Source organism: Ursus maritimus, unplaced genomic scaffold (genome assembly GCF_017311325.1).
Source record: "Ursus maritimus isolate PB19 unplaced genomic scaffold, ASM1731132v1 scaffold_2, whole genome shotgun sequence".
NCBI lineage: Eukaryota > Metazoa > Chordata > Mammalia > Carnivora > Ursidae > Ursus > Ursus maritimus.
In genome coordinates this window covers 51036543-51050435 of record NW_024424452.1, presented here as the reverse complement: position 1 = coordinate 51050435, position 13893 = coordinate 51036543, and the positions used below count along the sequence as shown (strand labels likewise).

General features: G+C 43.0%; 1 protein-coding gene across 1 annotated transcript in view; it reads left to right on the top strand.

Moving 5' to 3' along the window:
* IARS2 (isoleucyl-tRNA synthetase 2, mitochondrial) overlaps positions 1-13772 on the top strand; it is a 55963-nt gene extending 42191 nt beyond the window's left edge. The window contains exons 9-17 of the mRNA XM_040634486.1: positions 2180-2288; positions 4140-4242; positions 5821-5946; positions 6580-6711; positions 7540-7646; positions 8413-8558; positions 9240-9430; positions 11715-11859; positions 13231-13772. Coding sequence (XP_040490420.1) covers positions 2180-2288; positions 4140-4242; positions 5821-5946; positions 6580-6711; positions 7540-7646; positions 8413-8558; positions 9240-9430; positions 11715-11859; positions 13231-13373 — 1202 coding nt within the window. The 3' untranslated portion in view covers positions 13374-13772. The remainder of the gene's footprint in view (positions 1-2179; positions 2289-4139; positions 4243-5820; positions 5947-6579; positions 6712-7539; positions 7647-8412; positions 8559-9239; positions 9431-11714; positions 11860-13230) is intronic.
* The last annotated feature ends 121 nt before the right edge of the window (positions 13773-13893 follow it).

The following is a 13893-nucleotide window of genomic DNA, read 5'->3' as shown; positions in this document are numbered from 1 at the left end:
GGACTGGCTGAACTGTAGTCTTGCCTTGATGACACCCAACACAGTTATTTCTTATTTAACCTAAAATCCATCCCACTAGTAATCAGCTCCGAGAAGGCAGCTACCAGATTTCTTTACATTCCCCCCTCCGAGTGTCTAGTACAGTGCCTTTCAGGTAATACGTGCTCAGAAATGTTGAATGACTTGAACTGGCGTGATTTAATTATTTTAATCTTGTCTCCTGCCTCCACCCAGATACTCATTGTCACATAAGGATTGCAACACTGAATCCTCAATATTAGGACCTAAGGACAAATCTTCATTTCACAACTAAAAGGGATTATGGGGGCTTCTTTGAATTATGAGTTTAGATTTAAAATATGGAAGTAATCTTTCCTGAAGACCTCATGTTCTTTAAAAAAAAAAAAAACTGGGGCGGCTGGATGGCTCAGTTGGTTAAGTGTCCAACTCTTGATTTCAGCTCAGGTCAGGATCTCATGAGGTGGAGCCCTGTGTCGGGCTCTGCACTCAGCACAGGGTCTGCTTGAGATTCTCTGTCTCCTTTCTGCCTGCCCCTCCCCCCACTCACATACGCTCTTTAAATAAATAAATAAATAAATAAAATCTTTAAAAAAAGAAACCAAACATTTTACTCTGAAGGGTCACGAGTAAAGAAGTAGCACATGTCCTTTGTCTAGATTTTCCAGAGTAAGCATTTTACTACGTTTGCTTTATATATTTTTTCTCTGTATGTGTATATAAACACTTTTCTGTTGCATTTAAGGGTAAGTTGCAGACTTGATGCTCTTTTATCCCTAAATATTTTTATGTATATTTCCTAAAAACACAACAGTCTCTTGTAGAACCAGTACGAATATCACAGTCAGGAAATTGACGGTGATCCCATCCTGTTACCTACCTGCAGCACTTATCCGCTTTCACCCAGTAATGTCCTTTACAGGAGAGCAAGAAAAATCGAAAGGGTCCTAGAGCCAGTCTAGGGTCATTTGTGGCATTTAGTTGTCCTGTCACTTTAGTCTCATTTTGTTCTTGTCTTTCATGTCCTTGACATTCATGAATGTACAGGTTATTTTGTACATGGTCCCTCATTGTGCGTTTGTCCCTCATCGTGAGATTTAGACTATGCATTTTGGGCAGGAGTATCACTGAAGAGATACTGTCTCCTTCTTAGTACGTCTCAGCAGAAGTCACACGATGACTTACTGGTGATGTTGAACTTTGATCCTGTGGGGGTGCTGTCGGCCTGTTTTCTCTATTTCTCTCTTATGGTTACTTCTCACCCCATCTCCCTATAGGAATTGTTACATTAGTAAGTATCTTGCAGGGAGATACTTTAAGACTGGAAGTACTGTGTTTTCTCACTAAATTTTCACCTAGTGGCTAAGCACCCTTGATGATTCTTGACTGAAACGATTGTTACTTACAATGTTTGCCAAATGGTCTTTTATCTCAGATTATTAACTCTTGAGTTAACCGTGGTTTACTGTTGAATACAGAAGTAGCCTCAAGCTTGCTTACACATATGTCCTCTAACAAACTTGACTACACTTTTTTCTTTTGCTCTTTTTTAAAAGACTTGATTTTTGTAGAGCAGTTTGAGGTTTCTAGCAACACTAAGAGGAAGGTATAGGGATTTTCCATATGCCTCTTGCCTCCATAGACACACGGCCTCTCTTACTGTCTTCATCCAGCGGAGTGGCACATTCGTCACAGGAGAGGAACCTCCGGCCACACATCATACCCACCCAAAGTCCGCAGTTGGCATCACGGTTCACTGTTGGTGTTGTCCACGCTGTGGGTTTGGACAAGTGGATTCTGGACATGTATCCATCATGACAGTATCACATAGAGTATTTCCACTTACAGAGTCACTAGATGTTCGTTTTCATAGAAGATTTACAGGAAATATTGATGTTGGTAATTATTATTAATCAGTCCCTAATTTAGGTAGTGTTTTCATTGCCTGTGGTTAGGAGATCATACTCCAACATTTATTCTCCATCTCGATTAATAAACGGGCAGTGAGGGTAAGAGCGCTAGTGAATGCAATCGAAGTCTCAGGTATAGCATGACGACACGAGAAATAACACGATTACTGTTATTAACACGTTGATACATATTTAACTTCATTTTCCAATTTTAATTGACATTAACTTCTGGGTTTTTTAATATTTTTGAGGTACTGACCAAAGAGCAGATCTGTACTTGGAAGGAAAAGACCAGCTGGGCGGTTGGTTTCAGTCTTCTTTACTAACAAGTGTGGCAACAAGGAAAAAAGCACCTTTTAAGTAAGTGTTCAACCTGAGCTGAATAAGCCCTCACACTTAGAGTACTTCTGCCGGGTACTTGCTTCATTGCGTTTCGCAGATACAGGATTCTTTTTACAAATTGAAGGCTCCAGACTTCCCTGGAGGAAGTACTTGCAGATGTGGCGGAAACAGCAGGAGAATCAGAATCCGAAGTGGAGCCTGAAGATGGGACTGAATTGTGCAGTGTCGTGATACAGCTTTCACAGCTGAGGAGTGCTTCTCGTGGAGGAACAAAGAAAGTGGTGTCTTGACAGAGAATCTGCTGCTGGTGAAGGGGCTGCGGAGATTGTTGAAATGACGACGAAGGGTTTAGAACATGACGTCAACTTAGCTGATAAAGCAGCAGCAGGGTTTACGAGGACTGGCTCCAGTTTTGAAAGGAGTTCTGTTCTGGATAAAATGCTATCAACTATCACATGGTACAGAGAAGTCGTTCATGAAAGGCTGAAGCAGTCGCTGTGGCAAAGTTCGTTGTTGTCTTATTTTAAGAAATTGCTAGAGAGGGGCGTCTGGGTGGCTCAGTCGGTGAAGTGTCTGCCTTTGGCTCAGGTCCTGATCCCAGCAGTTTGGGATTGAGCCCCGGGTGGGGCTCCCTGCTCAGCGGGGAGTCTGCTTCTCCTACTACCTCAGCCTTTCCCCCTGCGTGTGCTCTCTCTCTCGATCTCTCTCTCTCTCTTTAAAATAAATAAAAACTAAGGGAAAAAAAAATTGCCACAGCCACTCCCACCAGCAGCACCCTCCACCCTGATCAGGCAGCAGCCATCACCCTCCCCCAGCAAAAAGATGACAATCTGCTGAAAGCTCGGGTGATGGTTAGCCTTTTGTAGCAATAAAGCATTTCTAAATTAAGGCATGTACGTTGTTTCTTAGACCTAGTGCCATTGCACACTTTGGCTACAGTGTAGTGTAGTCTTCTGTGTGCGCTGGAAGCCACAGTGCATTTGACTCGCTTATGGCAGTAGTCCGGAGCCAAAGCTGCCGTATCTGCAGGACACCTGGGTAGCAGACAGCTCCCTTAGTAGCTTAGTGTTTTGTTTCACGAGAAGTAAGAGTTTGAACTTGCAAAGGAGACAACAATACAGAAAAGACTTGTCACCAGTACCCCCTGTCATTCCCACAAGAAGTGACATCAGCACTGACTGGAGCAGTGGGGACATCTGCGAAGAGCTAGATCTGAAATGTGGGAAGAGTTGACGTGAAGGAATATAGAGAAGGGTACTCTACGTGTTTTGAAGACAGTCTGAGATCAAATATCCTTATATCTGTAATATCCACAAGTGGCTAATGAACTGAAACATTCCTGTAGTGAATTTATTAGATTAGGTATTCTTATTAAGGTACAGATCATTGATTTCAGAACAGTTCTTAAAGAGCTTAAGATGATTGCTGGCCCAAAATGAAAACCCATCCCAGAACAGTTTCCGTGTTTGTTTCTTGTATAACATGCTTTTAAACGCCAACAGAACAACAGATTTATTTGTCTAAAATTGTCTTTTTGAAAATAATTTTGAGATGATAATCCGCTCTTCTTAAGACATACTGTTTTCCTGATTTTAATGTTCAAAATCAATACATAATAGATGCTCAGGAGATATTTGTGTAGTGAATGTAAACATCAGAAATTTTTCTGTGTATAAGAGCTTACTGTCTAACAATCATGATAAATAAGCAGCTGAGAATTACACTTTTAAGAAAAGCTTTCATATATAATCTGTCAAGAAAAATCCTGGTTTCTTTGGTCAAGCTAAGATACTCTCTAAGATGTAATTGATCTTCAGAGAGATCATTATAACTGTGTTCGTTATCACAATGCCTGATTTGTCTTCTTAGGACGGTGGTGGTTCATGGATTTACCCTTGGGGAAAAGGGAGAAAAGATGTCCAAGTCTCTTGGGAATGTCATTGATCCTGATGTGGTCATCAATGGAGGACAAGTAGGTGGTTCTCTGAAACGTTTTTTGTTTCAAGGTTTTAAGTTGGCAGCCAGAACCTTAATGTAGTTATTTCAGTGTAAAACAACAACAGAAAGAACATCAACAACTACTATCTTTTACGCTCATAGCAGACGCCTTACCATGTTTTAAATCTAGGCTCTTTGTTTTTTCTCCCAATTTTTATTTATATTCTAGTAAGTTAACATGTAGTGTAATATTGGTTTCAGGAGTTGAATTTAATGTAAATCTAGACTCTTAAGTAATGATTTTAATGAAAAAGGGAAGACCTGGGATTGTGCCCCTATTGGCTCAGTTCAGGTCTGAATCTCTAATTAGGTCCTGAACCATGCTATCCACCCCCACCTTTTTTTTAAAGATTTATATATTATAGAGAGTATGTGCACAAGCAGAGGGAAGGACAGAAGGAAGGAGAGAGAGAGAGAAATAGACTCCCCACTGAGCAGGGAGCCTGACGTGGGGCTCGATCTCATGACCCTGAGATCATGACCTGAGCCAAAATCAAGAGTTGGATGCTTAACTGACTGAGCCACCCTGGCACCCTATCCCTTCTTTTATTTTTTTAAAAAGATTTAATTAATTTATTTGACAGAGAGACAACACAAGCAGGGGGAGTGGGAGAGGAAGAAGCAGGCTCCCAGCGGAGCAGGGAGCCTGATGCGGGGCTCGATCCCAGGACTCTGGGATCATGACCTGAGCCGAAGGCAGACGCTTAACGACTGAGCCACCCAGGCGCCCCCCCAGCCCTTCTTTTAATTGAACTTTAAAATTTTGTAAAAATTTATTTAAAAAAACAAAAATTTACAGTTACATGGAAACGGTATAAGAAAAAAGTGAGATTGCAACTTCATGTTTCATTATTCTTGGAAATTATACACTTTATTTTTTTTTTTTTAAAGATTTTATTTATTTATTTGACAGAGATAGAGACAGCCAGCGAGAGAGGGAACACAAGCAGGGGGAGTGGGAGAGGAAGAAGCAGGCTCATAGCGGAGGAGCCTGATGTGGGGCTCGATCCCATAACGCCGGGATCACGCCCTGAGCCGAAGGCAGACGCTTAACCGCTGTGCCACCCAGGCGCCCCGGAAATTATACACTTTAAAGCAAGTCGTTAACGGACATCAGATCTGGGGTTGCTAATGACTTGGTTTATTTCGCAGTTGCTTTCAGAAAAGAAATCACTTGTCTGTTATTTTACTCCTTTGTCTTTTTACAATGTCCAGTAATCATTGCTCTGTGTATGGAGTTTCCGGGGGGTGCCGGAAGGGAAAACAGCCCCTCCGGTTCCCCCTCTGCTGTCACAGAGGCATCGGGGCCCTGCTCCGGCCCCCAGCTGTACTAGACGGACGTGCATGGGCACGCAGAGCGCGCTCTTCCCCAGTGTTGTCGACGTGCAGCTGTTTTCTGACATTGTTAGCCCCTATTTCATTACAGAGCAGGTATATTTTATGCCCATGTTGTGCTTAAATTTTTCTGAGGAGGAATACCTAAAACATTTGTTCGCCTGATTAGAGTTGAAAGCCATTTATATGTTTACATGTCTTTTTCTTGCACTGAAAGGATCAAAACAAGGAGCCTCCCTACGGTGCTGATGTTCTTCGCTGGTGGGTAGCGGAGTCCAACGTCTTCAATGAAGTGACCATTAGTCCATCTGTCCTAAATGCTGCCAGAGACGACATTAGCAAGGTCAGAGCCGTTGTTCTTCCTATTTCTGAATAACATGTTCGCTAAATAACTCTTTAAAAATGAGGAACATTTTATTTGGTGTCACAAAACAGCAAAGGAAAATGATTTTCCACATGTTGTGAGCATTTAAAAATATCCTGTGTTTATTTGTTTAAAACTATGAATACTGTAATCCTAAAAGCTTTATATAACTTCTTTTATATTTTATAAAGTATAGCATAATATAAAATTATGCTAATTTTATATACTTTTCATGTGCTCAATCACCTTTCATATCTATTCTATTTATCTTTATTTTTGCCTGTAGTGGGTGAAAATAACATTCTTAAACCTATATAGATAACAAACCCTGCCCCCGAAAGGTGATTTGCCCCTACAAGGTTACAAAGAAATATAATGAAAAATCAGTCTTCATGTGTAAAGTCCAGGGGCTCCTTCTATAATTTGGCTATTGAAATGAAAGCTTCTGTTTTTGCATTTGTAGTCTCATGTAGGAATGATAGGTTTTTAAAAAGTATCCCATTAAGAAGGTAACATGAGTTGTATAAAAATTACAGAAAAATAAAATAACTTTTCCATCAGAATTGAAGGCCTCATATATTTTTGACTGCACATTGTTTCCAACATCGATAGCTCAGGAATACACTCCGATTCCTTCTGGGAAATGTCGCTGGTTTCAACCCAGAAACGGATTCCGTTCCTGTTAACGACATGTATGTCATAGACCAATACATGCTGCACTTACTGCAGGACTTAGCAAACAAGGTAAGTACGAATTAATAAGCTCGTGGAAAGTAGAAATGTCAGGACTGCTGAGTGTTGAAATTGGAGTTGCGTGCTGGTGGAACAGACATTACTAGAAACAGTAACCACAGCACTGAGAAGAGTTATACTTGATAAATTCCACACATTCTGAGGCTGACTTTAGGGATGGAATCTTAGGATTTCTTTCCTGGTTTTTCAAAAGACTAGCAGGACCTGGTGGAAACGTAGGCCCGGGCTTCCCCTAAGACCACATTTTTCTCTCAAGACCAGCTATTTGTGTTTCTCCAGCAGGAAGGAATAAAGTCGAGCTGTATTTTATCTGCAGCTTATAACCCTCAAAGTATAGAAATAACTGAAATGGCTATTCCTGTGTGTTTTGTAAGACATTTTCTCATTTATATATGAAACAGATAATTCGTGTTTCCTTAAAAATTGGAAATGTGGTTGCTTCCGTGTACCGTTAGGTCAGAGACACACCTGCAGGTTTTTGCCCGATTTTACTTTGCAGGCATAAGTGAGGGAACATTGGTAACTTGCACACTTCGCTGCTTTAAAATGGTGTGGTGTTTATCATTTTAAACCCGATCCCTTCCTGTGATGAGTGTTCTTCTCTAGTTTCCAGAGTAGAATATTCAGTATTTTCTGACGATAGTTGAATTTGACACCCAGAAATGTTTAAAAGATCCTCAGTCACTCTGGCATATCTCCTGTTCTGTATTTGTCTGCCTTTGAAACGTGTTTTGAAAAGGTACATATTTTGCTCATGAGGACTTGCGTTTTTGTTGGCTTACCCCAACTTCCAAATTTATTTCGGCTTTTGTTCCCTAGATTACAGATTCATATAAACAGTACGATTTTGGAAAAGTTGTTCGGCTGTTGCGAGCATTTTACACCAGAGAGCTCTCTAACTTCTATTTCAGCATAATCAAAGACCGGTATGTATGACGGAATATTAACACATTCAGATATTTCTCGAGCGTCTGCTTGGCAAATGTTGGGTGTACAGTGGTGAGCAAGGTGGGTGACGTGCAGTTATTAAGAAGTTGGGATCTTGAGTAAGTGACAATACGTTCCTCGTAATGTGATTCTGAAAAGAGGTAACGTAAGGAGTGTGCTTAGTGTGTGATCAGGAGAGCGCTCAAGGAGTAGGTGCCGGTGGGAGGTGAAGATAGTACCCGTGCTCCGGAGTTTGTAAACTATGAGGAGGAGAGACAAATCCACAAGCACCTGTCACCGTAATACAGTCGTGTAGGATCAGTGACATCCGTGTGGAGGAAGGCTCGCTGCTTGGTCTTCGTTGATGGCAGCGAGGCCAACGTGCGGTGTCAGCGCCAGCCCGTCAGCCCCTCACGGACCTTACATACAGGGACTGGAACCCCCAGTCCTCCGAACGCACTGCTAAGATTGAAAGGCCAGTGCCACCAACTAACATGTCAGTTGTCCTGGAACACACGGTTAGCTCTCAGACGCAGCTCTGGCGGCGGCACGGCTGCGGAGAGAGGTTTCGGAGGCGAGCAGGGAGGAGGCCAGTGGGATAGAGGACTCAGCCACACAGGCGACAGAATGCCTGCTGCTTCGGTCAGACGGTGGCCCGAGCCGTCAGATCGGGCGGCAGGAATGAGCCGGGCCCGAGGCGCTTCCTGCTGTGAGGCTCTCGGTGCCGCGGGGCTGTCCCCCGCTGAGCGTCCGGCTCTCGTGCAGGCTCTACTGTGAACCCGCGGGTGGCCCCAAGCGGCGCTCTTGCCAGACGGCCTTAGCTGAGATTTTGGATGTGGTGCTTCGCTCTTTGGCTCCCATTCTTCCGCACCTGGCTGAAGAAGTCTTCCAGCACATCCCTTACAGTAAAGGTAAGGAGTACGTGATGTGTTCTCCAGGACCCTCGATGAGGCTGGCAGCCTCTGATTCTGTTACCTCGTGGGAGGGGCACCTTCTCGTCCACAGTGGGCGCTTTGCGGCCCATCGTTCTCGGGGCTTCAGCGGCTGCCGCACTTGTTTGCGGCCGAGTGGGACTGGTTTCGGGAGTGCGTCCTGCCGTGGGCGAGCGGCTCGCCTTCCTGCAGAATCAGTTTTTCTTTAATACCTTTATAAGCGTCTGAAATAGGATTCAGGTTTTGTTGAAACCAAGTGCACTGCCTTTTAATGAATATTTTTATAATATCTTGTCCCTCTGATTGTAGGAAGCTTATAGAAAATTAGCTGTAGAAATTTAGAAAGAGGAGGAAAAGTCACTCTAATCTTTCTTACTATCCAAAGACAACTACTCTCAATATTGGGCTATTTTTTTCTATTTTATTTTTTTCTAGGCATCCTTTTTTCCTTTGGGATCTTAGTATTATATTTTATCCTTTAAGTATCAAAATGTGAATATAAATTTTTTTTAGGCATTTAGAATGGCTCCATAATATTAACCATAAATACCAATTCTTGTTTCCCATGAAGAGTAAATATTTAATGGTTAGAGCTTTCTATACATGTAAATTACTTTACTTTTACTAATTTTTAATTTTTTAATTTTCTTTTTTTCAAAGAACCCAAGAGTGTTTTTCGTACTGGGTGGATTAGGACAAGTTCCATCTGGAAGAAGCCTGGATTAGAGGAAGCCATAGAGAGCACGTGTGCCATGAGAGACTCATTTCTTGGGAGCATCCCTGGTAAAAACGCAGCCGAGTACAAGGTTATCATTGTGATCGAGCCTGGGCTGCTTTTTGAGATAATAGAGGTGAGTAGCAGTTTGTCTCTTTGGAAGTGATGTTAGTAACCTGCCACTGCACCTGAAATTTGGCTTTTAAAAATCTCCATATAAGTAAGATTTTTTTTAGTTTAGAGATCTTGTAATCCTGGTATCATCACGGATTCTGTTTCCTCCTTCTCCGCGCTTCCTTTCCGTTCTTCTACAAGACATGTCCTCTGTTGCTACGCCCCTACGAAGTCGGGACAGGGGGGGTGCAGCAAAGTCCTATTTGAAATGCAAACCCTCCGGGCTGTTTAGTAAGTGACAGAGACCGATGACGTTATCATTACACAAAAATTGAGGGGTTTGTGTTAAGGGTCTGGTTTTTTGAGAATTTTGTCCATCTGGACCAGGTTCCAAACAAATCTAAAAAAAGATTTCCATCTTTTTCTCAGGAGATTTGAAGAAAATTCCTTTGCTCCAGCAAATTATCACGCCCTCTCAAAGCATTCGTCCTATTTTTATTTCCAAAAGGACCGTCAGGATTTTCTTCTTGGGATTATTCATGGTTCATTGGCCACATTGCTTTGTGGCTTAAGATAATGACTCAAGATTTTTCTCTACTTTTAATGCTTGAGAAGAGAATTGACAATGAATATATATTTTTTTAAGTTTTACTGCTATCATAGTTTTCTAAAAATGACCATCTCATTTGGTTGGTAAGGTCAGGTTAAATGTTCAGTAACATAACTAAGATTTGAGGCTTGCAGGCTGTAGGACAGTATTGATCAGACAGCAGATAATTTCAGTAAGAGAGCCACATTTTAAAATTTGTAAGTTGGGAGGCACCCCGGTCGCTCAGTAGGTTAAGCATCCAACTCTTGATTTCGGCTCAGGTCTCACTGTCGGTTGCAGGAGAGCGCCCTGCTTTGGGCTCATGCTCAGCACAGAGTCTGAGATTCTCTCTCTCCTTCTCCTTCTGCCCCTCCCCTTGCTCTCTTTCTCTAAATAAATAATCTTTAAAGAAACAAAATGTGTAAGTTGGGAGGCTCTATTTTATGAGCCAGGAAACCGAAGACCATGGGAACTGTGACCCAGCTAAGGCTACACGGTACTAGGCCTTTTCCCTGCACCTCATGTGTCCTTTGACTTCATTAGTTCTGAGTAAGCAGTTAAAAAAAAAAATACAGCTTGCTTGGATCATTTATATTGGAAAAAATACTTCGGGATTTTAAAAAACAAGGAATTACACTAAAAATTAGGAATTACACTAGGTAGCTGTCAGATGGAGTCCTGGATCTATGAATAGTACTAATTTCATGAATTAATTTCTTTGAAATCTCCTGCTTTTTCTTGAGTTTTTAAAATTTTTATTTGAGAGAGTGTGCAAGCAGAGAGGGAGAGAGAATCTCAAGCAGGTTCCACATTCAGCATGGAGCCCAGCGCAGGGCTCGATCCCATGACCCTGAGATCGTGACCTAAGCTGAAATCAAGAGTCAGCCACTTAACTAAGCCATTCAGACGCCCCTTAATTTTTTTTTTTTAAGGAATGTCTGTATTAGCTTATAAACTCATTTTGAAGAGCAGAATTACAATGAAAAGTGTAAAAATTGTTATCAAACATCCAACTTTATTGTACTGAGAGTAGTTCCGTGCTTCATTCAGTTGGCACCATTGGTCTGTGCTGCTAAACGCAGGTCTGTTTAGATAGTATCTTACCCCCTCTCCTCATGGGGGCAGGACACAGCGAGCAGCAGGCTGGGCTTTGAGGCTCACAGACCTGGGCAGAAGTGCAGCTTTTACTGCTTGAGAACCATGAGTAAGTTAACCCCTTGGAACAGGATTCGTTTGGAAAATGGGATAAGAAACACCATGATGATTAGAAATAATGGACATTTAGCATCTAGCACAGTGAAGTGCCTGGCACAGAGTATATTATATAGAGAGCACATACTATTCCCTGGAAAGGTTTAGTTAAAACCTTTCATTCTAGGGGTGCCTGGGTGGCTCAGTTAAGCGGCCGACTCTTGACTTCGGCCCAGGCTGTGATCTTGGGGTCATGGGATGGAGCCCCACATCAGGTTCCCTGCTCATCAAGGAATCTGCATGAGATTCTCTTTCCCTCTCCCTCTGGCTCTCCCCCCCATACTTGCTGACATGCTCTAAAATTAAAAAATTAAAAAAAACCCTTTCGTTCTCATTTAATAGTATTAGCTTAGGAGATAATGGTCCTAAAGGGTCACTCTCTGAACAAAAGAATTTGCAGCGTGAATTCTTGTAACCTCAGTTTGCAGTAAACATTTCAACAGTAACTTTGCTTGCTTATTCCCAGATGCTACAAGCGGAGGAGACTTCCAGCACCTCTCAATTGAATGAACTAATGATGGCTTCCCAGACAACTTTACTCTCTCAGGAACCACGATCAGTAACCACAGATGTAATTGAACGCAAAGGGACGTTCCTGATCAATTTAGAAGGTAAGGAAGAGGGGAGAGTACCCGGTGAGACCTGGAGAACAGAGTGATAATCGTAGGTTGTCTCCAGCTTTGCCGTGGATCAGGTGTGTTCTCAAGGTTAAGTACATTCTTGGAGTACATCTTTTTCTGGAAACCGGCCAGGTTCTAAACCAGCTCTCAGAAGTGTCCTACATGAGGATCTTGGGAACACAGGGCTCAGGACAGGAGAGTGCTTTCCTTCCTCTCCTGTGAATAATGGTCCTTGTGGGTGACATTAGTTGGCCCCACTCCTGTTGGCTTTTGTGTCCCTGTCCTTTGGTACTCAGGAGCCAGGTATGGCCTAGCCCGTCCCTCCCCTGTGTGGACTCTGAAATTTCTTATTTGCACACCCTAAAAGAGTTAGCCATTCTTCGTGAAGGGCCAAGGAAATTCTATGGAACCTCATTCCCACAGCAGATCTCATGAGCAGGCAGTTGGTGGGTATTCAGTAGGGGACTTTGGTCAACCTATTTCATTCTCAGCGATGGCTGGAGACACAGTCACCTTAACAGAGAATGTCACACAGACACTGTGGGAAAGTGACGCTCCCTGTGTTCTTCACGGTTGTTAGGTGCCGTCAGGAGGCGGGAGGCCCACTTATGGGCATCTGTTAAGTCTGAGGCCTGGAAGCACTGACCACGTAGTAAAGATTCTCACTTGCTTTTCAAAATGTTAATGTACATTCTTTGTACCATGGCTAGAAAATAACTTCCTTGACTGTATATATTTAGGCTGAAGTCTGAGAGTATTAGAGAAATTTGTTTCCTTTTTGTCTAAACAAAGAATTTTTTTTTTTTTTTAAGAGAGGGGTTGTGAGAGAGAGAGAGGTGGAGGGAGGCGCAGGGGAGAGAGATTGAGAATCATAAGCAGGCTCCACATCCCTCTTGGAGCCTGACGTGGGGCTGGATCCCAAACCCTGAGATCACGACGTGAGCCGAAATCGAGTTGGGATGCTTCACCGACTGAGCCCCCCAGGCACCCCTAAACCAAGAAGGTTTCAGTGGGGACACTGCAGTTGTCACTATAATTTGGCTCTTTTTAAAATTCTCGTGCAGCCGGAGAGGCGGTGTACTTTATCAGAACCGCGCCCGGATGAAGGGCTAGAAGGCCTGCTCCGAGCTCCGTGAGGCGGGGAAAACCAGTCACCCTCGCACTCCGGGTCTCCGATTCCTCAGCTGGCCCCAGGGCTCAGGGTGTGAGTCCACTCTCATGGCTGTTCACGTAACGTGGCAAATGAAGCCGTACTCACCGGCTTTCCCCGGGGAGGGAGAAAGCTTTGAAAAATGCTGGCAAAACCACTCAGGGAAGAGCTACCAGCTGAACAGCCTGTCCGTCTTCCCGTCTCTCTCACAGGTGGTGATATTCGTGAAGAGTCTTCCTATAAAGTAATTGTCATGCCAACTACCAAAGAAAAATGCCCTCGTTGCTGGAAGTACACGGCTGAGTCTCCAGATACACTCTGCCCCCGATGCGCGGAAGTTGTCGGTGGGAAGTAAGAGCTCGCTGTGCCGTCGACGGCTCTCGGCGCAAGAACGCCCCTGAGAGGGCGCCCGAGGTCAGAGGCCCTGCTTACCACACTGGGAAGAAGCCAGCCTAGATTTAGGTAATGAGTGGAAGAGTAAATGCTGGAGGGTGAGGGTCAGATTCGGAATTACAAGTTTTTCCTGTAGCAGATAAAAAATAATGTGTATATATATATATACATACATACATGCAGAAAAATACAAATATGCAGATGGATCTCGATATACCCATAATGGATTTATTCAGACAGAAACACTGGATATGGCTGACTTTACATGTGGCTGACCAGAGAATGTTTTATATTTTATAAAGCTTCTTGACTCTGTATTTAAGTTCTATAACATCTAAAAATAAAGGCATCTGGAAGTGGACTGATACTGGTGAAGTTGTAAAAATCAAGTAAAAAATACAGTCTTGGAAGGAGAATGGCCGAGTGATTTCATTCTGGCTTCCTCGTGAACGTCCTCCTTTTCACGACAGCTAGGTGTTTTG